General features: G+C 35.1%; 4 protein-coding genes and 1 long non-coding RNA gene across 10 annotated transcripts; 3 read left to right on the top strand and 2 right to left on the bottom strand.

The window, feature by feature from the left end:
• The first annotated feature begins 2,573 nt into the window (after window positions 1-2,573).
• LOC138911454 (uncharacterized) lies at window positions 2,574-3,384 on the top strand. Its single transcript, XR_011417072.1, has 3 exons — window positions 2,574-2,730; window positions 2,831-2,909; window positions 2,963-3,384. It is a non-coding gene; the product is annotated as an uncharacterized lncRNA (long non-coding RNA).
• Window positions 3,385-5,092: 1,708 nt separating this feature from the next.
• Arl4 (ADP ribosylation factor-like 4) lies at window positions 5,093-6,536 on the top strand. 2 transcript variants are annotated; one of them, XM_002059639.4, is made up of 5 exons: window positions 5,093-5,218; window positions 5,278-5,397; window positions 5,451-5,548; window positions 5,715-5,817; window positions 5,889-6,536. In XM_002059639.4, exons 1-5 carry the CDS (start codon window positions 5,165-5,167, stop codon window positions 6,435-6,437), a joined length of 924 nt encoding a protein of 307 aa, XP_002059675.1. In that variant the 5' UTR covers window positions 5,093-5,164; the 3' UTR covers window positions 6,438-6,536. The 2 variants fall into 2 exon arrangements, with proteins under 2 accessions (XP_002059675.1, XP_032289064.1); XM_032433173.2 differs by having other exon boundaries at window positions 5,866-6,049.
• A 958-nt stretch (window positions 6,537-7,494) lies between these two features.
• LOC6636184 (glutamate receptor ionotropic, kainate 2) lies at window positions 7,495-14,863 on the bottom strand. Of its 4 annotated transcripts, XM_032433174.2 has the most exons (9): window positions 14,659-14,837; window positions 14,395-14,598; window positions 14,124-14,327; window positions 11,167-11,271; window positions 10,623-10,880; window positions 9,992-10,492; window positions 8,463-8,660; window positions 7,881-8,271; window positions 7,495-7,815 (listed from the first exon to the last, which is right to left on the bottom strand). In XM_032433174.2, the coding sequence occupies exons 1-9, from the start codon at window positions 14,794-14,796 to the stop codon at window positions 7,535-7,537; spliced, it is 2,280 nt and encodes a 759-aa protein (XP_032289065.1). In that variant the 5' UTR covers window positions 14,797-14,837; the 3' UTR covers window positions 7,495-7,534. The 4 variants fall into 4 exon arrangements, 3 of the variants coding, with proteins under 3 accessions (XP_032289065.1, XP_032289066.1, XP_032289067.1); XM_032433175.2 differs by lacking the exon at window positions 10,623-10,880 and having other exon boundaries at window positions 14,659-14,836; XM_032433176.2 differs by lacking the exon at window positions 9,992-10,492 and having other exon boundaries at window positions 14,659-14,834.
• Window positions 14,864-15,890: 1,027 nt separating this feature from the next.
• pho (pleiohomeotic) lies at window positions 15,891-18,158 on the bottom strand. 2 transcript variants are annotated; one of them, XM_032434164.2, is made up of 5 exons: window positions 17,734-18,158; window positions 17,502-17,673; window positions 17,079-17,229; window positions 16,298-17,019; window positions 15,891-16,215 (listed from the first exon to the last, which is right to left on the bottom strand). In XM_032434164.2, exons 2-5 carry the CDS (start codon window positions 17,614-17,616, stop codon window positions 15,911-15,913), a joined length of 1,293 nt encoding a protein of 430 aa, XP_032290055.1. In that variant the 5' UTR covers window positions 17,617-17,673; window positions 17,734-18,158; the 3' UTR covers window positions 15,891-15,910. The 2 variants fall into 2 exon arrangements, with proteins under 2 accessions (XP_032290055.1, XP_032290057.1); XM_032434166.2 differs by having other exon boundaries at window positions 15,891-16,212; window positions 17,502-18,157.
• Window positions 18,159-19,024: 866 nt separating this feature from the next.
• On the top strand, window positions 19,025-20,079 carry RpS3A (ribosomal protein S3A). The gene is made up of 2 exons (XM_002059635.4): window positions 19,025-19,394; window positions 19,519-20,079. Exons 1-2 carry the CDS (start codon window positions 19,054-19,056, stop codon window positions 19,982-19,984), a joined length of 807 nt encoding a protein of 268 aa, XP_002059671.1. The 5' UTR covers window positions 19,025-19,053; the 3' UTR covers window positions 19,985-20,079.
• The last annotated feature ends 2,793 nt before the right edge of the window (window positions 20,080-22,872 follow it).

Raw genomic sequence — 22,872 nt, 5'->3', positions numbered from 1 at the left:
AGACGTGTCACATCCTTGGGAGTCTTCGACATGGTTGCGGCTGCGCAAAATGGACCAGTAGTGTCAGGGATGGCGACGCAACGAGACGGAGTACGCTGAAGAATTTTTGTTTTTAATTCAATTATTTTCATTTGGCTTACCTGTTTCTTTTGCTCCAGCATCGCTTCATTTGGCGCCCGGATCAAAGATTCCTAAAAATCTACTTATGGTTGACCTACTTTCCCTTTCGACATGGTTGTGCGATCAGGAAGATCCTCGTTCTGTATTTAGTCAGCTCCGCTTGACATACAAAGTGACTTGTGCATTTTTTGTGAGTTTCCGATGATTTGCAACACTGCAACACAAAACGTTCCACTTTTAAATCAAAAGTGTGGCGCCAATAAAATTGATAGAGATATGATTTTAATATGCATACGCCAGGTATAAGGAGACATATTCGACCCCATAATAGATATATATTTTTGATCAGTATCAACAGCCAGGTCGATATAGCCATGTCCGTCTGTCCGTTTGAATGTTTCTATGCGAAGTAGTCTTCCAGTTTTAAAGCTATCTTTATGAAACTAATCTTATGAAACTTTTGAAAATTATGTGGTTGTATGGAAATCTTTTTTGTCATTCAAGATATTTTGATTTAACACGGAATTTAAAGATTTCACAATGCTCCCTTAATTCTTGCAAAATCTTATTTACATCGGACAACTATATCATATATCTGCCATAGGAATTATGATTAAAAACCTTTTTGACAGATCGTTCCTTTTTCCATTTTTTGATTTGATTTTTTAATTTGAATTAAATTTTTACTCACTTTTTTTAAGACACAATTGTTTCAACGGCGGTTCCTGTCACCAACTGTAAACTTATTTACCCTTCTTAACGTTAAATTGTTCTAGTGATGGGATATATAATATGTGGCTGTAATATTAAAATGTTAATTAACAGAAATGTTAAAATGATGCTCTATACAATTACTAACCAAACAACATATACACTAGACATGAGTACCAGAAGTAGACACAAAATGTATCGGTGGCATCTGGTCCAAACTCGCTCGCACTTACTCTCACTTACTCTCAGCTCTCAATGCCCTCTCTTTATGCTTAGGCATCGTTTCAATGTGTGTGTGTGTGTATTTGTCCGCACAAATTCATTTTTCTCCAAATGCTGAGGCATTTCTACCCTTTTGAAGGCACGGCTAATATAAAATAGAGAAAGGGTTTGCCACGTCGATGCGAAATTCTTGCATTTTAGCTCGCTATCGTTGGTCAGGGTACCCAAGCGTTGCCATGTGTGCATTTAGATTATTTTGGACTCGCTGTTCACGCATACTTGCATATTTTGTGTATGAATAGAAGCATTTATGCGCTTGTGTGCCTGTTGCTTGCCTGCCTGTCTGTCCCCGATGCAAATTTAACAAGATTTAAGGATTTCTGAATTTGGACCTCTCTCTACACACAGACACACACACACAAATCTCTGTTTATGGGCTGATCATGGGCGCAAAAGAAAATACATTATTGGCACGCGTCTAACGCGCGCCCTTCTTTATAATGATTTTGATGAATGAAATTTGAGTAGAAATAAAAATCTTTAAAATATTAAAATATACCAAATTAAAAAAAAAGGAGCGAATTTATATTTATGGTTTTAATAATTTTGGTGTTCAGTCACTTGACCTCCATATGCAGGGGCTTGCCAAAAGTTGACCCATTCGGCCCAACGGGCTGCTGCAGGTAATTAGGGGTCAATATTCATTCATCAAAATCAAATAAAAAAAATAATAATATGTATATCTTACTCCCTTACTCGCGATTTTGGACCAGATGCCTCCGATACTTTTTGTGACAACGCTGTTTGTATAGGATGTCCAGTCTATATGTTGTTTGGTTAGTGATTGTATGGTTAGTGATTGTATGGAGCATCATTTTAACATTTCTGTTAATTAACATTTTAATATTACAGCCACATATGTATATATATATATATCCCATTACTAGAACAATTTAACGTTAAGAAGGGTAAATAAGTTTACAGTTGGTGACAGGAACCGCCGTTGAAACAACTGTGTCTTAAAAAAAGTGAATAAAAAATTTAATTCAAATTAAAAAACCAAATCAAAAAATGGAAAAAGGAACGATCGTTCCTATGGCAGATATATGATATAGTTGTCCGATGTAAATAAGATTTTGCAAGAATTAAGGGAGCATTGTGAAATCTTTAAATTCCGTGTTAAATCAAAATATCTTGAATGACAAAAAAGTTTTCCATACAACCACATAATTTTCAAAAGTTTCATAAGATTAGTTTCATAAAGATAGCTTTAAAACTGGAAGACAACTTCGCATAGAAACATTCAAACGGACAGACGGACATGGCTATATCGACCTGGCTGTTGATACTGATCAAAAATATATATCTATTATGGGGTCGAATATGTCTCCTTATACCTGGCGTATGCATATTAAAATCATATCTCTATCAATTTTATTGGCGCCACACTTTTGATTTAAAAGTGGAACGTTTTGTGTTGCAGTGTTGCAAATCATCGGAAACTCACAAAAAATGCACAAGTCACTTTGTATGTCAAGCGGAGCTGACTAAATACAGAACGAGGATCTTCCTGATCGCACAACCATGTCGAAAGGGAAAGTAGGTCAACCATAAGTAGATTTTTAGGAATCTTTGATCCGGGCGCCAAATGAAGCGATGCTGGAGCAAAAGAAACAGGTAAGCCAAATGAAAATAATTGAATTAAAAACAAAAATTCTTCAGCGTACTCCGTCTCGTTGCGTCGCCATCCCTGACACTACTGGTCCATTTTGCGCAGCCGCAACCATGTCGAAGACTCCCAAGGATGTGACACGTCTGCAAGCCACCAAGCAGGCTGTCAAACAGAAAATAGAGATGTGAGTTCCCCAAGAATTTTGGAGTGTCAATTCTTGATATTTGCCGAACGTAGCCTTTTGTAGCCCCAAACGCTGGCCCAGAAAGGCGAAGAAAACGGAGCCCACAGCTGTACAACTTTGTCTGGTCGAAGGAAAAGACAATAGTCCCAAACTTATTAAAATGAATGCAGGTTAGGTAAGGGTCATGCCCAAGAAGGAACGAAAACGGATTGAAATATTTACAACATCAGTCGAGCCCTGCATTCCCCTACCTAACTATTCCAGCATCAGCCAAAGCCCGTCACGGTTATAAAGAGATGCCTGCCACCCCAAAAAGTCTTAAAAAGTCGGTGTCTGCACGCACCCCAGCTACGGAGGCTGTATTGGGCTTAAATACACATTGATTGGAAAAGTTATAAATAAGCAAAATTAATATTAGTAATCATTTATTTATATTTTTTCTTTTGTTGTGTTTTTGTTTACTTCAGCAATGGTTATTTGTTATGTAATGTTTTTCTATTTTATACCCTGAACCCATTAAAAATGGGTATAAGGGTATATTGTATTTGTGCAAAACCCAAATGTATGTAACAGGCAGAATGAAGCATCTCCGACCCCATAAAGTACATATATTCTTGATCAGCTCCAATAGCCGAGTCGATCTAGCCATGTCCGTCTGTCTGTCCGTCTGCCCGTACGTATGAACGCAAGGATCTCAGAACCTATTAGAGACTAGAGACTTGAAATTTTAGATGTAGGTGCCTAGTGCCCGCGCAGATCTTGTTGGCTTCCGATAATCGATAACTTACTCCGTTTCCAAGCAATCGATACAAATCGGTATCGATATCATGTTTTTTGGGCAATTTTGGTAAATAATAAGAGCTAGAGTCCCCAAACTTGACATATAGCTACTAAAATAGAATATATATATGCATTTGATGTCGGAAGAAGACGGTTCAGAGAATCTCCTAGTCGGGCGCTCCCGACTAGAACCTCTTACTTGTTTTATATAGTAAAAGATCGAAATGATGCTTATCTTAACATATTTAAATAAATCATTTGTGTTTTTCAACTACAAATCACAATTTATTAACGATTGTGCACTTAAAATTTAATTGTTTATTATTAATTAATGGTAACATACAATTTAATTAAATTTAGTATTCACATTATTTTTCATATATTTTCATTTAATTTAATGCGAATATTCAATTACTAATAAAATGTTCCCCTCAAATGTGTGTACAGATATGTTTAAAAAAAAATAAATTTATATTTAAAAAAAACTAGTTTATAATAAAAATTCAGATATTTTAGTTTTGGGCATTGTCGCTGATTTGGTGCAGCGGCTGTTGCTTAGCAGAATTTTGAAGCACAGGTCATTGTCATGTCCTCTTCTGCATTATGCTGCTACCCTGTTTAACTGATTGGGACCGGGTGGATAGTCATTACCCACTTGCCTGGTAATTTCTTTTGCGATAAATAATTATACCCTGAACCCATTGAATGTCGGTAAAATACAGAATGAAGCATCTCCGATCGCTACATCTCTAGACTATGAAACCACCCAAGCAATCTTGCCACCAACATATTGGACAAAAGCTCAACGAGACGGCTCAAAAGAAAACACCAACTTGATCTCCCCCAAAGAGTTGATGTCTAACTTCAAACCTGCTACTGCTCCGCCTACACTAAGCAGACAAAGATACACGTAATACTTAACTTCCAATGTTTTACCGAAATAATTATTGCCTTAAAAGCTGATTTAAAATAAAAGAAATAGTAATTAATTAAAAAAAAGTTATGTTTTTAAGTTTAAAAATTTTCTGAATAATAAATAAATAATAAAAATAATTTTATTTTTGCATTGAATATTCTGTTACAGCTTATTAACAATTAGTTAGCTATTCTATTTTCCATATTTTATTTTCTATATATTTAAATTTAAATTTAATTTTTTTTTAATTATTCCTACAAGTGTTGTATTGATGCTTTTGCCATTTTTGTTCTGTTATAAATATAGAAAATAAAATGAATGCAGACAGTAAATAATTTAATATTGTACAATTATGCCTTTAAATTTATATGGTTACGTGCTTATAAACATAAATAAATGCATTTTAAAATGACCGATACTTTTTCGATAGCAAGTACCAAAATTCGACGCTAAGTCACCGCCGCTAACTTGACTTACGTATTAAGCCTTTAAATACGATATATCGATAGAGTGTCAGCACCCCTGAACAAAACTGTGGCAATGTAAGAACACAAAAAAAATGGGGGCAACGATGGTGAAAAATGGAAATTTATTGGATGCCTTGCCTTCACAGGTAGCCCATACAGCATGTTTAATGTTTTCATTTATAACCAATGACAATAATTATTGCAGGGAACACTACACGTTGTAATGCTCGGCTTGGATTCTGCTGGCAAAACAACAGTACTGTACAGACTTAAGTTCGATCAGTATTTAAACACAGTACCCACTATTGGATTTAATTGTGAGAAGGTACATAATTCAAAGAGTTGCAAAAGAATGAAGTCATTAATTTGTTCTTATAGGTTCAGGGAACTTTAGGAAAGGCAAGGGGTGTTCAATTTCTCGTTTGGGATGTGGGTGGACAAGAAAAACTTCGGCCGCTCTGGCGAAGCTATACTCGGTACGTAAAACAGAAGTTTTCTAACAACATACACATAGATACATATATATACGTATCTATGTATACATGCATACAAAACTACATTTGAAAGACCGCAAATATATATAAGATAATATTTTGATGTATTGGCCAAATCAATTGATAAACAAAATTGTATATTCAATAGGTGCACAGATGGAATTCTATTTGTTGTGGATTCGGTCGATACGGATCGCATGGAAGAGGCAAAAATGGAGTTAATGCGTACAGCCAAATGTCCAGACAATCAGGTATGTATATTTGATTGAAAAGAAAGCGCACGACCTAAATGATTTAAGACCTCTTCTAAATTTGATTTCAGGGGGTCCCTGTGCTTATTTTAGCCAACAAACAAGATCTACCAAACGCATGTTGTCCCAAGGACCTTGAAAAGCTCTTAGGATTACATGAGCTACACAATCCAACATCGAATATATCGAGTTCCAGCTCAACATCAACAGGAAACATTGTCGGTTTTTCCACTTCAAACCAAAGTTATTCTAATCCGGGCCCAGCAACCCAGATGGCACCTGATGCGGACAAGTGTAATGAAAGACACGTATCGTCCACAAAGGTCACATATCCACAATCGCAAAATTCCCAATTGCACGCGGAGTCCAAGAGTAAAGACTCCAGTTTGCCAAACGAGGCTAAGAGCAACGCACCACATACAACATCACCAACAAAGAACAGCTCCCAGTTTACAGTAAAGCATAATAACATAAACGCATCCACGCAACTAAAGGGCTGGTACATACAGCCCGCTTGTGCTATTACTGGAGAAGGGCTACAAGAGGGATTGGATGCTTTATACGACATGATATTGAAGAGGCGCAAAATTAGCAAGTCTTGTAAAAAGAATAAACGGTAATATTGTTTTTAATATAGAATTTTAGAAATTAAAGTCTGCTTAGCACAATTAACAAAATGTACACGCACTAAAACAATAAATATCGCATATGTACAAATATCCGTAATCTAGATTTTCCGCAGAATAGCAAGCGGCCTCTAGTCGCAGGCTCTAAAAACCCAATTGTGTGTGTGCATACCACTCACAAGGCTATGCCATATGTATATACCAAAGATAACATAATTAATAACATGAAAGAATTGCAGGCTTGGTGATGATTCGAGCAGCGAAGGCAGTCGCCAGCCTACAGCAAAGCTGATCTGCATCGTTTTGTTTGCGAATATTTTGAACGAAAATGTCTAACATGTGAGATACGTTACCTTAGAACAAAGTGCTAAATTTGATTTGCAAATATAATATCAAATATTTGATATGACATAGGACACCCTATTCAATAACTATATTTGCGCAATGGCCCACTGTAATTAGGTTTATTCTGGAGATGTTGTAGCTGTTTGATTCCAAATTATATTTAAATGCTTGGTTTACTGAGTTAGGTCGGAAAACAAGTAAATTGTAAGCAAGCAAATATTAAAATAATCAATTTAAATAATTCGTAGGAGTGACTTAAAATAGATCTATTTATCTAAAATACATCACACGTACCAAAAATTTGTTTCTTATACTGGTTCTTGATATTTTTGAAAAATCAATTTTTTACTAAATTTTTCCCTACTTTCAATTTAAGTTTTATCAACTTACGACAAAATAAAATCAAAATAATTAATAATACAATTTATAATGATTGCCCTCGACTTACCGGTTTGCTACCGACCCAAACTCAGCACACAAATATTCAAATATTCAGTTGGAATTTAATACATGATAATACCCATTCCATGAGTATCGAGACTCCTGGATAGTTTATTGAAAGACTAGAGTCTTATTCGCTTCGCAACAAGTGTGTTTTTATTTTTGAAAGTTGGTACAAAAATAATAGATGTCTGTAAAGCAGATACATATGCATGTACATGCACATATATGAGCATCATTTACTTAATTTTAAAAGCCTTAACCGTTCTTTGAAGTTTTTTGATGTTTTATTTTCGGAATCTGAATCAATTAAAATAGTTATAATGAACGCCCAAGTTTGGCATTGTAACATTAGTTGGTACGTAAGTGGACCCGGGAGCACATTTAATGCAATCACGTTTAAGTGCAGGTCTCTGCTTTGACTTGGAGCCCTGGCAGTGCATGGCGAAACGCAGCTCCTCGGCCATTTCTGAACACAAGGATTGATTGTCTGTGTGCAGATTTTTCTTTGAATTCCAACAAAATTCAAAAATGGCCACAACCACCGCAAGCGCAAGTCCACAAAGTAGAACAACAAATACACCACCTGAAATAAGTAGATTAAGGGTAAGGGTACATCTTTTAACTCGGAAAGCGATTTGTCCTTCTTACCAATATTTTCCACACCCAACGCATTTGCTTTGGATTCTTTGCTTTTGTCATCTCTGTTGCACACATCGCCCGTATTTTTCCACCATTTGTCGTAGAGTATCTGAATAATGCCCTTCTCTTGCAATTCCAATATCGCTAAAGAAATTTTGTCCCTCCAAGGAGATCCTTTAGGTGTTGCAATACCATAACCCTTAGAATCCAACAGGCCGCCAATCTGTGTCAAATTACAATCCCTCTGAACGGCATAGTCCAACATTGTCGATTCCATTAGAAAAGCATAATTGCCTTCCATTACGCGCTTTATTCCATCTTCGTAGCTTTTCACAAACACAGATGCTTTTCGATTTTCCATGTAGCGCCACATTTTCTGATATATCCCAATTTTTGAGTCCTGAAATATTCGATGCATATGCAAGGAATAAATTAAAATAAAAAGCGCAAGTGCTCTACTCGGTAGTACCTGAACCTTCTTCTATCAATACTAAATATAGAAATTATTTCAGGTATCATCACAGGTCGGTTATTAATTTTACTATGCGCCTTATCTTATCTATTATATGTATTTTTTCCTCAAATATTCACCCTAAAAAATGTCATTGTTGATCCGCCTTCCAAAGTGCCGTATGAGATTTCAGTTTGATCTGCCAAATCCGCTGCACTTTCAATGGGGGTTATCATACGTTCGACTGTTAAAAAGGCAGCCAAATTGGCTGTGTATGATGAGATTATAATAAGACAAAAGAAAAACCAGCAGCCGCCAACAATCCGGGTAGATGTTGCCTGGGAAATAAATAAAAAAGGAATATTAATATATATGTCTAACATAAGAGCTAGAAACATTTTAATATTGTGCCATCCAATTTCCCCTGGCCTTATCTTTTATATTTCCTCCTTCTTATCAATAAACGTGCCGTTGAGCTAGCTTTAATGTACCTCTATGTATAAAACTGTCTGTCCTTACAGTCTGTCTGATTTATTGACCTGAACTTACCTATGTAATGGAGGTACACTCTAATGGAGGACTTTAATAAACTTGTTGTTTACCATCCGATCAGCCTCAAAGCCTTAAGGACTTAGAACGGATTTTCGAATTTCATTTCATTTCTAAGGATCCTGATAAAAATTAATTTCAGTCTTGCCGCACACCTTTCGCAAAATCTATGGTCTTTGGCGGGAAATGCCAATCAATGATTTTTTAGGTGCAATTTTAAGTTTTGTCCCATCAGCCTTAAGATTACGTGTGAGCACGTGTTTTAGCTAGTCTGGAAATTCCACACTGAACATTACATTATTTTTGTGAATAAATATTTGATACCTGTTTTACGTTTTTCGCAAAAGTTTATTTGCAAAGATCTTTAAAAAAAACTTTATATTATCCATATTCGACCCGCGAACGTGGAAACTTTTTGAAAATTTACAATTTTTTCTTTAGCATGTGACTCATTTCAAATAACTCTTGAAGGATAATTTGCAATTGAGTTAAAGTGCAAAGAATGAACATAAAATGAAAAAAGTAGAAATGAACAGTATATTTTTCGGTTTCAGGATTTCCCCATCGGCCTAAAAAGACAAAAGACGTTGATGCCACCTATTAATTCATTTAAAAATATCAATATAAAATATAACTGTCGACGTGGAGTTCCACGCTAAGAACTTGGACAATATATATATTGCATATTTCCCAGCCTGCCCGTGTCAAATTTTGTTCCTATCAATTTAGATTAGAACATGTTCACCCAGTTCTTCCTGTACTATCTTGAACTTGGAACTGAGAATGCCTAAAAGTGTGCAACGAGTCCGAAATTATTTTCCACAAACAAATCCTTGACCCCTATTTTCCAAAGTGTAAAACAGCCCCTTAATTAAATTTGAATAAAATTCTTTTAAATTGAGTTTAAGGCCAATCGGATGGTAAGCTGAAAGTTACATACAAACGTTTTTCACGGTTTTTGCACACATGCGGTAGAATTTCCCGAAACCCCATCTAAACGGGCACCCTCATCACATAAGGAACCCTAGATTTTATCACCAATCAGTCAGTCCGTCCATCAGGAAAAACTGTTTTATATGTAGAGAATACCTATTTTTTGTTATATAGCAGATATCCGTACCCTTGGATACAAGTCGGCCCCTTGCTGCATTAGAGCACCAATTGCAAACCAAAAGCTATTTTTCAGTGTAAAGTCATTTTGTACGCTCTCTAACTCCAAGGGGTCATCATCATCTTCCTCATCATCATCCTGAAGAACAGTGGGCTTTATAAAATAGTCGACAGTAGCCGCATTATCATGATTATTAGCTGTGTGTTCATCATTTAGCTTTAAATTATTAATGTGCTCTTTGCAGCACTTGGTATCTGGATCCCGATCATTATCGAAAGATTTGAGTTCCAATTGATCGTAGTCATTGTTAGCTTTTCGAATTTTTCGTAACATATGGTCGCATGCCATGGAACAGGCTGGTTTCGAACGAACCCATTCCATTGGTGATAATCGTGCTACTATCCAGATACAGAATGATACAAGAATGTAGCCGAATGCTATGTAAAACCATATTTCGATGGCGAGTGGGTTCATAAAAGAGAAAAACTTCGTTTGAGCTCGATCTGATATCTGAAAGACAATAAAACTTAAGAAATACAAAGGCTCAGTGCTTATCGAATACTCAAAAACCACGGGGAAATAGGCACACAATATCTAGTAAATTGTCAGTAAATGCGAATAAGCTTAATTCCAAACATACCTTCGGATTCAGACCGGATCCTTGTCGCAAAAATGTGCCCGTTATAAACCAGAAACTGTTGGATATCGAAAACTGATTCTCAACGATATCAGTTTCCTTATAGCACGGATGCGGGTTCTTCCACTCATACGGAGAGAAGCGAGCCATCACAAATAACGCGAAGGATACTAAGATATAAGCAGCTAGCACATACAGCCAGATTTCAATTGCCAATGGGTTCATAAAGGAAAACAGTCGTGTGGGCTGACTTGTCGGCACCTAAAGGATTTATGATTAAGCTTTTTCAAAATTACAGCTGAACATTTAGTTAATTAACATACAACAAATGCATCTAAAAGAAGTCTATCCTAGCTACATACATGCAAGTAAGTAGAGCACGTAATTTTTTTTAAAAATAATTTTGACAGTATTACATGGTTCACTGTCTGACATATGCGAGTCACAAGAGTACCAAAAGTAAGATTAAGTAATTGGATTTTCGAAAGTGTACACTTATTATCTTGTGTGCATTTGAACTACCTTTAGGAGGGTAATAACATTTTACCTTGAAAAGAATGCCAATTCCGAGATTCATAAATGGTTTGGTGAAGTCTATAACACTTTCTCGTGCATAGTTAATAGTCATTGACGCGACAGCTAAATCTGCACGCTGAAATATAATAAAAAGAATTCATTTATTGGCTTGCATAAAAACAAAATATTTAAGAAAAATATATCTGTATATATAAACCTGTGTGTCCTGACCAACTCTGACTGTTTGGTGATCAACGCACAGCCCAAACCTTAAGAGCTTGGAAGCTGAAATTTTCGCTGAAGTTACCTTATGTGATGAAGGTTTTGAATAAATTCAACTCACGATAAACGACCTCAATATTTTTTTAAAGATCTATGTTTAATTTCATTTATTACGAATCATTCTTCAAGATCTTGTTCATATTTATTTTCTACGATATTAGGATCATCTCTTAAATCTCTTGGATAGAAAATGTGAGTCAAAGGTTTAATAAAGGAAAGTATAAGATTCCCATTCACCACCGTTGACTGCAACATTTGATTCTTCATTCTTCTTCAGTTTAAGATTCAAGTTCTTGTAAAGTTATTCCAAATTACATTTATTTTCACATGATATGTTCCCAATGATTGTTCTGGAGTTCAAGCCAAAAAAGCGAAACCAGCCTGTCACCCTTCCAGTCCCTTCAATACTGGGTACCGTTTCTGCCCCAAAAAACGAGATTCGTCTTCCTACCAAATATTTATTCATTATCAGAATATCAGCGGTCTCATTTCCAAGCTTAAAAATCTTTTCATGGCCAGCACTATATAGCATTTTCAGAAACATGGTTTAATTAAATCATATCTGATTTTGAGGTTTTTTCGCAAAGAAATGATTGGCGACTCAGGTGGTGGGGTAAAGCCACTCTCCAGTCATATCTTTTCTGTTTTAGTACGCCTACTGACGCTAAGATTGTCTCAGTGAAGATGTCATTTCCTTCAGGGAATATCTATATAACATGCTCTTATGTCTCTCATTCTTCTGATATTCAACTTTATATGAAACATATTACTTGTATAAAAGTAGTTTCTTTACACGTGCATGATAATGACCTATTTATGGTGTTGGGAGACTTTAATTGGTCGAGCATCTCTTGGTCATTATTCAATGCCGAGAATTATCTAGTGCCCTCAGCACAGCACGATTTTAAAGACTATAAATTCTTCTGCATGCTTGATCTATCGTTGTTTCAAATCAATTCAATTTCTAAGCATTTGAATAGAACACTTAACCTTGTATTTCTTACCTTATTGCTAATGTGTCTAGGTCCCTTCCTTTATCTCTTCCTGAGGTTGTATATTATCATACTTTAGAGGTTGCAATGTTCAATTGTAATCCTCTCATCTCGTGCTCAACAGCCAATAAGCCCAGAAGTTGCTTTCGCAAAGAAAATTATTTATTGCTGAATCAGCTTATTTATGCAACCGATTGGTCTTTCTTATACGACGCGGTTGATATGAATACTACTATTAGTTTTTTTTCAAAAATCTATAAGTCCCTGATATGTGTATCCCCCAAGTCAATTCCACCCTGGTTCACTCCCAGATTTTAAATCCTAAAAAATATAAAATCTAAATATTTTTTAAAGTTTAATAAGCTTGGTTCGAGTACCGACCTGGCTAAATATTCCATAGCTAAGTTGAACTCTTTCTTCTGAATTCTCCATGCTATGAGAATTATCTAACTCGTTGCAAAGAGAAATTTTCCAAAAATCCGAGACAGTTTTACAATTTTGTACACTTAAAGAGTTAATTTTTAATTCAAGTTTGCCATAGTCTTTTTTCTCTCGGGATGGATAAAGCAATGACTCTGATTCTGATATCCCCTTTGCTAACTTTTTCCAATAAACATACTCTTCCGTCTATTCCAATAATAACTCTTACCCTTATGCTATTACTTCCTTTCTCCTTTTAGCTATAAATTCTTTGAAATCTTCTTACTCTCCTGGGCTTGACATTATTCCTAGTTGTCTACTCAAGGAGTGTAGTTCTTCCCTTCTTAATCCATTGCTAAAGCTTTTTAATCTATCCCTTGAAACTTGTATCTTTCCATCACTTTGGAAAGAATCTTATATAATTTCTCTCTACATATAATTTCTCCTTACAAAATTACAGGGGCATTGCACAACTGTCCGCTATTCGTAAATTATTTGAAACAAGTGAGAGGTTCTAGTCGGGAGCTCCCGACTAGGGGATACCCTGAACCGTCTTCTTTTAACATCAAATGCATATATATATTCTATTTTAGAAGGTATTTGTCAAGTTTGGTGACTCTAGTTCTTATTATTTACCAAAATTGCGATTATCGGAAACAAACTCGATCTGCGCATCTGAACACCTACATCTAAAATTTCAAGTCTCTAGCTCTTATAGGTTCTAAGATCCTTGCGTTCATACATACGGACGGACGGACAGACAGACGGATGGCTAGATCGACTCGTCTATTGGTGCTGATCAAGAATATATATACTTTATGGGGTCGGAGATGCTTCCTTCTGCCTGTTACATACATTTGGATTTTGCACAAATACAATATACCCTCATACCCATTTTTAATGGGTTCAGGTTATAAAAAACGAGAAAGAAGATCCTCGGCACGCCGAAGATCTAATACCCTTGCTGACCCAACCTTTTCATAATGCTTATAGTGCTTTGCCCGTATCTAAGAAGCGAAAGGAAAATTGTTAATGCCGAGTTTGGGCAAGATATCTTAAAAAACCTATTGTTTTTTCATACAATTTAATTTTCGACCGATCGTTCCTATGGCAACTATATATATATATATACGTAGCTGAGATTCTTGACCAAACTCAGCATTTATTAGTTTTACTATGCTCCTCATCTATAAGCAAAATCCTATTAAGATCGGATATATATATATATAGCAAAGATTCTTGACCAAACTCATTATATATATATAAATGCTGTAAAACAAATGTATATACTCGCCCTTTCCATTAACTCTTGCACAATTCCATTCCAAGAATTCGTTTCCGGTATGTAAACACCATACATATTATCAGGAACCAATTCAATTTTATATTGGAAGCCAACTTGTTGTGCTATGGCCTTCAGTAGGTCTATGCAAAAGCCCTCAAATTTAGCATTTCCAGTAAGATTTGCGTCTTCCTTAACCATAACATACGGACGTTCCTGGTGGGCCCAAACAAAGTATAAAAAAGATTATAATTAAAAAATAAATATGAATAAGTGGACGAACCTCTCTAGTCATTACGACCAGAGTTATATTTGCAATGTTGGAGTCGTAAAATGCAGTAGGATCAGAAATGTTAACACCCACATCCGGTTGCCAATAGCCGACTTTTTGTATTATTTCCTGTTTCAGTTTTAGTATATCTATTTTAAATTTGTTTCTTCGACCCTCAATAAAATTAACCCTTCCAGTCAAGCCATCAACTGCAGCCTATAACAATAAAAACAATATAATTTAAGATTATCAAAATTATAATTAACATTTTCTCACCGAATTAATATAATTATATAGCGAGAGTCCGTCGCTCCATACTCGGTCAGAGTTACATGACAGATTCCTGAACGTTAAAGTGTGACTACTATCCAAATGTTTTAGCCCATATGCAAATGCATATACCGAATCGAACATGAGAGCAGACTCTGTCTGAAATAGATATAAGTTTTGTTAATTTATTTAATCACAGATTGGTATAACCCGTCCTTCCCGGGTCTAAGTTCTTTCCACCAAACCTTAGACATACATTTTTCACCCATTTTCTGAATGGCTTCATCATCAAACCTTTAAATGTCTGCTTAATCTATTTAAGTTCGGTTTTTGATAATATTGCTTTTACTTAGACTTGTCTAAAACTTATATCACAGACTCTACAAAATCGAATCGTAGTGTCTCGCAATGAAGGGGGGAGTAATCATCGCCTTGGGAAATTCTACCCGCAAGTGTAGAGAATTGGATTCAAAATCATTGTGAAATTTTAACAGTTATAAGTTTCACACTTTTTGCAAAAAACAAATTCTTGGATGGAAAATGTTGTATGAGCGCAGTTTTAAGTTTTACCCAATCAGTTTCAAAAATGTTGTATCTGTTTGGAAGTTATAGGCGCAAATTTGAATTCTAATAAATATATATAGACTTTACCATTTGATTTGCTTCAAAACTACATTTAAAAGATCTTTATAAAAATTGATTTAAGAGTTATAGTTGGGAGCTCCCGACTAGGGAATACCCTGACCCCTCTTATTCCAACACCAAATGCATTTATTGCATTGATGTTTTCGCTAGCTGCCGATCCAATTGCGCAGTTACATATAACTTTGGTTTTTTCATAACCGATCTTAATGAAATTTTCTTCAGTATATCTTATTGTACCATAAAATATTTGTGTATTCTTATAAAAATATAAGTTGGGTTATTAACTTGATTTATAGCTCTAGGGTGTTAGTGGGGGGTGGCGATAGATATAACATTTATTTATTTTTTTTTATTAATGGTCGACAAAACGAGTCTTCCTCATTATTCAATAAATTATATAATAGAACTATATGCTAAGGTAAAGAATACAATTTTCTAAAAAGCATCACCGACCGATGGAGGTGTTTTATTAGCCAGTTCGGCCAGCTGTGCTCCTTCTCACAACTAATTTTATCTGTGACGCTGTTAGAGCCTACATCTAAGCAGAAGGTTGTAAGTATAAAAAAAAACATGTTCTCAAGTAAAATTTCGATATTAAGAAAGGTTTTGAATTTTACCTCAAATTAAAGTCTAGCGAAAATCGTTTCCCGCAGCCTTCAAAAGTACATTGAAATGGCTTTTCGCCCGTGTGTACCAGCTGATGCCTCTTTAGTTTAGAGCTTTCTACAAATGCCTTTCCACATTCTGCACAGACGTGAACACGGGGACCGTGTGTATGCAAGTGCTTACGCATTGCGGACGAGTCCCGAAAGTATTTATGACATCCTTTATGAGGGCAAGCAATCTTTTTATCGTTGGCAAACTGCGAAGGATCGGATGCATCAGTACCATTTGCCACAATGTCAGTTGATGGCGCTGCTATAAATAAATCAAGATTATCGTATTACACGAGTGATTTCATCAAGAGCCTAGATACCAAAACATTGTTTAATAGCGCTACCTTGACGAACCACACTAAAGGGTACCGATCCTGTGGCAGCTACCTCGTTCATTATATCACAATCAATGTCATTTGGCACTAATGATTGATTCTCCGTAGTCAGAAGCGATTCTTCGTTAATAAGCCGACATCCTTGCGACACAACTGTAAATGTCGATGTATGCGTCTCGCAATTTAAACTTCTTTTAGAGTTGCTGTTGGCCTTATCCATTGAGCCAGTTGACCCAGATAATGGAACAATCAAATGAGGCTGAAGTTGAAGGAATTGTTCTTGCTGTTGCTGGAAAAACAACTGTTGCTGATGTAATACTGTGTCATTTTTCTTAACCTGTTCTGGGCTCAATGTCTTGTTTGATGCAGCGTTTTGAAGGGCATTTTCATTTCCATTCAAATAGTCGACGTCCTCTGCATTTTGATCAGAACTGGAATACTCATCGTCCGATGTCCCAGAAGCCCACATAGTTACACTAAACTCCCCCTCCATTGTTTTGATTTGAACTAATTTTTGCTCCCATCGTCTGGACTTTCCATTTGCCGTCATCAATGAAATGTTTTTTCTCTCCATAGCTTCCGAATCATTAGAAGGCTCTTTAGCGCTGTCGTGCTGACGCAACTGCTGCATGCAATTCACCAGGTCTTGTGTAACGTCTTTTTCAGATTCCTCGATAAATTGATTTGTCGTTTGCAGTTCCAAGTTGTTGGCGTTCATGTTTTGAGCTTGCCTGCAAAAGTTTTTGATTAAGTTTTAAAATAAAAGCGGAGTTTCTAAGCTTGTACTTACATTTTAGTTGATAGGCAAATATTTTTTGCCGTCTTCAGCAATGATTTGCCATCAATGTTTATGTTATTATGTGCTTCCACCTGTGCATATGAGTCATTCTGTGAAACAAGCACCATCCTGGCGCTCTGACCAATGTCCTCTGAGCTTAAGACTGACAAAACGCATAATGCAATTATATAAGCCATTTTTATTTGCAATTAATAACCGTGTCCCTTTGTAACATAATTATTAAAAACGTCTGCACGCTGGAGCTTATATATATATATATATATATATATATATATATATATATATCAATGAAATATATATATATATATATATATATATATATATATATATATATATATATATTTATATATAAATATATTGTAACTTTGCCCCTCGTGACATTGTCTATTCAACTATAGATTTATATATACTTACTGTTACTTATATTTTGCACATTTAGAGTGCGAAGCTCATCGGACTTGGGAATTCCTTCCTCATCGTTTTGAACTAATATCCCATAATGTTCATAGGCAAAGTTATTTGGATCCATTACTGTTTTAGTTATTGTACATTGCAGGTTATGCCAAAATATGCTACATACAAAGTTCTGTTTGTTTAAATGTATGCAAATTATTCACATATGTTATGAAGAGGATTATGAAGTTACTTTTTAGGAAACTTTCCGAGAGTTCTGTTGGACTTAGACGCACAGCTAGATTTCAATTAATTTCACGCTTACACTATAATTTCCTAATAAATTTGTACACTTGATTTGCCGTTACATATACATATGTAGTTATTTATTTTGAGATCAAGAGTTAAGCGTAGAATCCATCCATAGGCTATGAAATGGAGTTTTTATGAAGCCCGATGTCCGATGCCAGAGCCGCATCCGTATAACATTAAAGACGTGTGAGCAATGTTCTTTTCTTTTGGAACGGATGCTTAAATTCTATTTTGTGTGCTAGCACTAAATAAAACAAAATGTCGTAAATATTGTTTATGAGAAAAACAAATAGAAGCTTCTTTGATTACAAAAATAATTTAAAAGGAACTAAGCAGAACAAAAATGGATGCGATGAATAACTGACGATGTGACCAAGTGTTGCAAGCAGTAAAATACCAAATTTCATGCAATAAACCGTCTATACACTGCAGACTTAACGAATGACGATGGAAAATACATCGTTTCATTTTATTATAGTAATTAATATATTTTTAATTTATTATTTTGATTTATTTTATTTTAATTTTTATTTGAAAATAAAAAATAAACGATATACATCCATTGACAATATTTATATATATTATAATAATGTTCTTATCGAGTGTTCTAGTTGTTATTCATATGAGTTTATTTAACTACAAATTTTCTAACAAAAAGAAAAAACTTTGAAAAACTTTATGTTGCGCGATATTTGTTTATTATATTTGCTTGTTTGGCTACGCGTAATGCGACTGTAAGCGATGTTTTTGTATTCTCCTCAGCATCATTATAATTTTTTATTATATTATTTTATTATTATTATTTAACATTTAAGCCATTTTTTAACTGTCAAAATTTATAGCATCTACCCGCGGCTTTTCCGCTGTGAACTTATTAAGTCACTTATCCACAACAGAAAATATTTAAGAGAATTTTTCATATTTAATATTCAGTATCTTTGCTTAAGTACATAAATAATATACTTAGATATATTGGTTATGCGAAAGCAAGCTATGTGCCATTCAGCTTCAAACTGGTTTAATTAACGAAACAGCAGTTATAAATTATATAATTCTAATTTATCATATATAAAAACATGTTTTGGTGCTAGCTGTTTATTATTTTAAGCATCCCGTATTAGTATTCTTGCATTTATCGAAAATCGTTTCGATTAAGGCAGCCCTGCGGCAGTTTTCAGGCATTTATCAACACTGCTTACAGTTTCCTTCTTTTGACAGCTTACTCAACGTGATTCGACCTTTTCCGGTTTAGGCGTTTACGATGGCGGTCGGCAAAAATAAGGGTCTCTCGAAAGGCGGCAAAAAAGGTGGCAAAAAGAAGGTGGTCGATCCATTCTCCCGCAAGGATTGGTACGATGTTAAAGCACCGAACATGTTTCAAACCAGGCAGATTGGCAAGACCCTCGTGAACCGCACTCAGGGCCAAAGAATTGCCTCTGACTACCTGAAAGGTCGTGTTTTTGAAGTATCGCTAGCCGACTTGCAAAAAGATATTGACCCAGAGCGCTCATTCCGCAAATTCCGTCTGATTGCTGAAGATGTGCAGGATCGCAACGTGCTCTGCAATTTCCACGGCATGGACTTGACGACAGACAAGTACAGGTGAGTGCGTTAGAATTTTCATTGATGCGGCCATGCGTTTATACATACATACGCACATGTATGTGTATATATGTGTGTGTGGCCTATGTGAGTGGGTTACATCGTGTGCGCTTCTCACAAACAGATCGATGGTCAAGAAATGGCAAACTCTCATCGAGGCGATCGTGGAGGCCAAGACCGTCGATGGATACCTCTTGCGCGTCTTTTGCATTGGATTTACGTCCAAGGACCAGCAATCGCAACGCAAGACATGCTATGCCCAGCAGTCGCAGGTCCGTAAGATACGCGCCCGCATGACGGACATCATCACCAATGAGGTTAGCGGCGCTGATCTGAAGCAGTTGGTTAACAAGCTGGCTTTGGATTCTATTGCCAAGGATATTGAGAAGAGCTGTCAGCGTATCTATCCATTGCACGATGTGTACATTCGCAAGGTGAAAGTACTCAAGAAGCCGCGTTTCGATGTGTCCAAACTTCTGGAGCTCCATGGCGATGGAGGCGGCAAGACCACAGAGGCCGTCGTTTCCGCCGAGGGAGCCGTAATTGATCGTCCCGAGGGCTACGAGCCTCCCGTGCAGGAAGCTGTATAAGCTTGCTTTGGACAAAGTGCGCATATATGGAAAACCAATGCATTCAGAGACTCTGTCTTTCAATATAAACAACAAAATAAATATAAAAATTGTAATATTTTACTTTATACTGGTTTGCTGGGTATTCTCGGGGTATTATGTTTCTTTCTCTTTACAGAAACCATGCACATCTATCAGATCCAAAACGGTGAGTAATATTTTGATATGTTTGCGTTTGACATTCAATGATGTTTTATTTTTCGTCTCTGACAACTTTGTTGAAAAACATCAAGCTGAGTGCCAAATGAACAATTTTGATTTTGTTAATAAAATGCCAATATATATGTTTACATAAATATATATTTTTATTACTCGCAGGAATCCCCGAATTGCAGCAGAAGACAAATAAAAGGGTAAGCTGATATAATATATAAATATTTATACAATTTAATGATGAATTATTATTATTTGCTACTCTTGAACAATGTAATTGATGAAAGTTACACCTTCGCAACTGAACTTATTCAAGCAATGCTAAGGGAGCAAAAATATTTTTTATTTAAATTAATTCATGATTTTCTATAGTTTCAGACTTTGAATGGTTTATTTTCCTGGCTCTGAGCTCCGAAGATGCTTGCCACTTCAATTTTAAAAGGAGCAGGAAGATAAAAAAGTTGTCAGTTTTGCAAAAAAACAAAAAAGAAAAGATGCCTTCCGTATCCGGGAAATTGATTAATGGGCATCCCAGGCCGTTTAACAATTATCCTTGAGGTTCGTTGACATATTCAAAATGTAATATCGATTGTATCGTGATGACAAACTTACCCAGCTCGCTTCGATCTACCATGAAGAGAACTGCTCCTAATCCAACGCAAAATTATTAAATTCTGATATTTGAATTACATTTGTTGTTTACATAAATATGTATTTTTATTACTCGCAGGAATCCCCGAATTGCAGCAGAAGACAAATAAAAGGGTAAGCTGATATAATATATAAATATTTATACAATTGATGAATTATTATTATTTGCTACTCTTCAACAATGTAATTGATGAAAATTACATCTATACAACTGAACTTAATTACTAAAATCGTTGTTTTTTTTTTACCTTATTATATATGTGATATTAATTCTCTATTTTCTTTCATTTCAGACACATTGCGCATTATAGAAAGTAACTCGTAATGCTTCCTTTGCAGTTGCAAGGTTAGTTTTTTTTATTTTACTCAAACACAGTGAAATTTGATTATTGATGAATTTTTATTATTTGCTACTCTTGAACAATGTAATTGATGAAAGTTACACCTTCGCAACTGAACTTATTCAAGCAATGCTAAGGGAGCAAAAATATTTTTTATTTAAATTAATTCATGATTTTCTATAGTTTCAGACTTTGAATGGTTTATTTTCCTGGCTCTACGCTCCGAAGATGCTCGCCACTTCAATTTTAATAGGAGCAGGAAGATAAAAAAGTGGTGAGTTTTGCAAAAAACAAAAAAAAAAAAAAAAAGATGCCTTCCGTATCCGGGAAATTGATTAATGGGCATCCCAGGCCGTTTAACAATTATCCTTGAGGTTCGTTGACATATTCAAAATGTAATATCGATTGTATCGTGATGACAAACTTACCCAGCTCGCTTCGATCTACCATGAAGAGAACTGTTCCTAATCCAACGCAAAATTATTAAATTCTGATATTTGAATTACATTTGTTATTTACAATAGTACTAATGATCCTATTTTAATAATACACTTATCTCTTTGCAGTGTAAGGCCATGTGATTTATTAAGAGGACAACTAATTTTGGCGACGCATATGCTATAAAGGTTCGAAAAACGTATTGCTTATATATGTCAATTTTAATGCCAGAAAATATTTTAAGGTATCTACGGATTCCCCATCGTTTAAATTATAAATGAAACAGCAATCCACTGAAATCAAAATATTTTAAAAGACATTTAAACATTTACTTGTATGTAAGGACTCAAAAACATATATTTTAGATTATTTATTTATTAGAAGATAAATATAAATATATGAGATTCTTTATGATTTACTTACAAAGATATTTAAACTTTTTAAGATAAATATTAAATTAAATGACCTGTTTCCTTAGGCAGATGGTCGCATACGGGATAGATATCCAAAGCCGTTCAACAATTATCCTCAAGGTTCGTTGACATATTTAAAATTTAATATTGATTGAATCGTGATGACAAACTTACCCAGCTCGCTTCGATCTACCATGAAGAGAACTGTTCCTAATCCAACGCAAAATTATTAAATTCTGATATTTGAATTACATTTGTTATTTACAATAGAACTTATGATCCTATTTTAATAATACACTTATCTCTTTGCAGTGTAAGGCCATGTGATTTATTAAGAGGACAACTAATTTTGGCGATGCATATGATACAAAGGTTCGAAAAACCATTTTCTTATATATGTCAATTTTAATGCCAGAAAATATGATGATATATCTACGGATTCCCCAGCATTTAAACTATAAATGATAAAGCAATCCACTGAAATTAAAATATTTTAAAAGACATTTAAACATTTACTTGTATGTAAGGACTCAAAAACATATATTTTAAATTATTTATTTATGAGAAGATAAATATATTAATATTAAATTAAATGACCTGTTTCCTTAGGCAGATGGTCGCATACGGGATAGATATCCAAAGCCGTTCAACAATTATCCTCAAGGTTCGTTGACATATTCAAAATTTAATATTGATTGTATCGTGATGACAAACTTACCCAGCTCGCTTCGATCTACCATGAAGAGAACTGTTCCTAATCCAACGCAAAATTATTAAATTCTGATATTTGAATTACATTTGTTATTTACAATAGAACTTATGATCCTATTTTAATAATACACTTATCTCTTTG

This window comes from Drosophila virilis, chromosome 6 (genome assembly GCF_030788295.1).
Source record: "Drosophila virilis strain 15010-1051.87 chromosome 6, Dvir_AGI_RSII-ME, whole genome shotgun sequence".
NCBI classification, from domain to species: domain Eukaryota; kingdom Metazoa; phylum Arthropoda; class Insecta; order Diptera; family Drosophilidae; genus Drosophila; species Drosophila virilis.
Note: the sequence above shows the minus strand (reverse complement) of the source record. Positions and strands in the feature narration are given on the sequence as shown.

Coding starts and splice junctions, on each gene's coding strand:
- pho (XM_032434164.2), bottom strand. CDS start 17,616: ATGGATCCAAATAACTTTGCCTATGAACATTATGGGATATTAGTTCAA. Junction 17,230..17,501: donor TGTGCAAAATATAAGTAACA/GTAAGTATATAT, acceptor GCGTTTTGTCAG/TCTTAAGCTCAGAGGACATT. Junction 17,020..17,078: donor ATTTGCCTATCAACTAAAAT/GTAAGTACAAGC, acceptor AAACTTTTGCAG/GCAAGCTCAAAACATGAACG.
- RpS3A (XM_002059635.4), top strand. CDS start 19,054: ATGGCGGTCGGCAAAAATAAGGGTCTCTCGAAAGGCGGCAAAAAAGGT. Junction 19,395..19,518: donor TTGACGACAGACAAGTACAG/GTGAGTGCGTTA, acceptor TCTCACAAACAG/ATCGATGGTCAAGAAATGGC.
- Arl4 (XM_002059639.4), top strand. CDS start 5,165: ATGGGGGCAACGATGGTGAAAAATGGAAATTTATTGGATGCCTTGCCT. Junction 5,219..5,277: donor TGGATGCCTTGCCTTCACAG/GTAGCCCATACA, acceptor TAATTATTGCAG/GGAACACTACACGTTGTAAT. Junction 5,818..5,888: donor CCAAATGTCCAGACAATCAG/GTATGTATATTT, acceptor ATTTGATTTCAG/GGGGTCCCTGTGCTTATTTT.
- LOC6636184 (XM_032433174.2), bottom strand. CDS start 14,796: ATGTTCGATTCGGTATATGCATTTGCATATGGGCTAAAACATTTGGAT. Junction 11,272..14,123: donor TGCAAGAGTTAATGGAAAGG/GCGAGTATATAC, acceptor ATTATATTTCAG/CGTGCAGATTTAGCTGTCGC. Junction 7,816..7,880: donor GTTGGGTGTGGAAAATATTG/GTAAGAAGGACA, acceptor TACTTATTTCAG/GTGGTGTATTTGTTGTTCTA.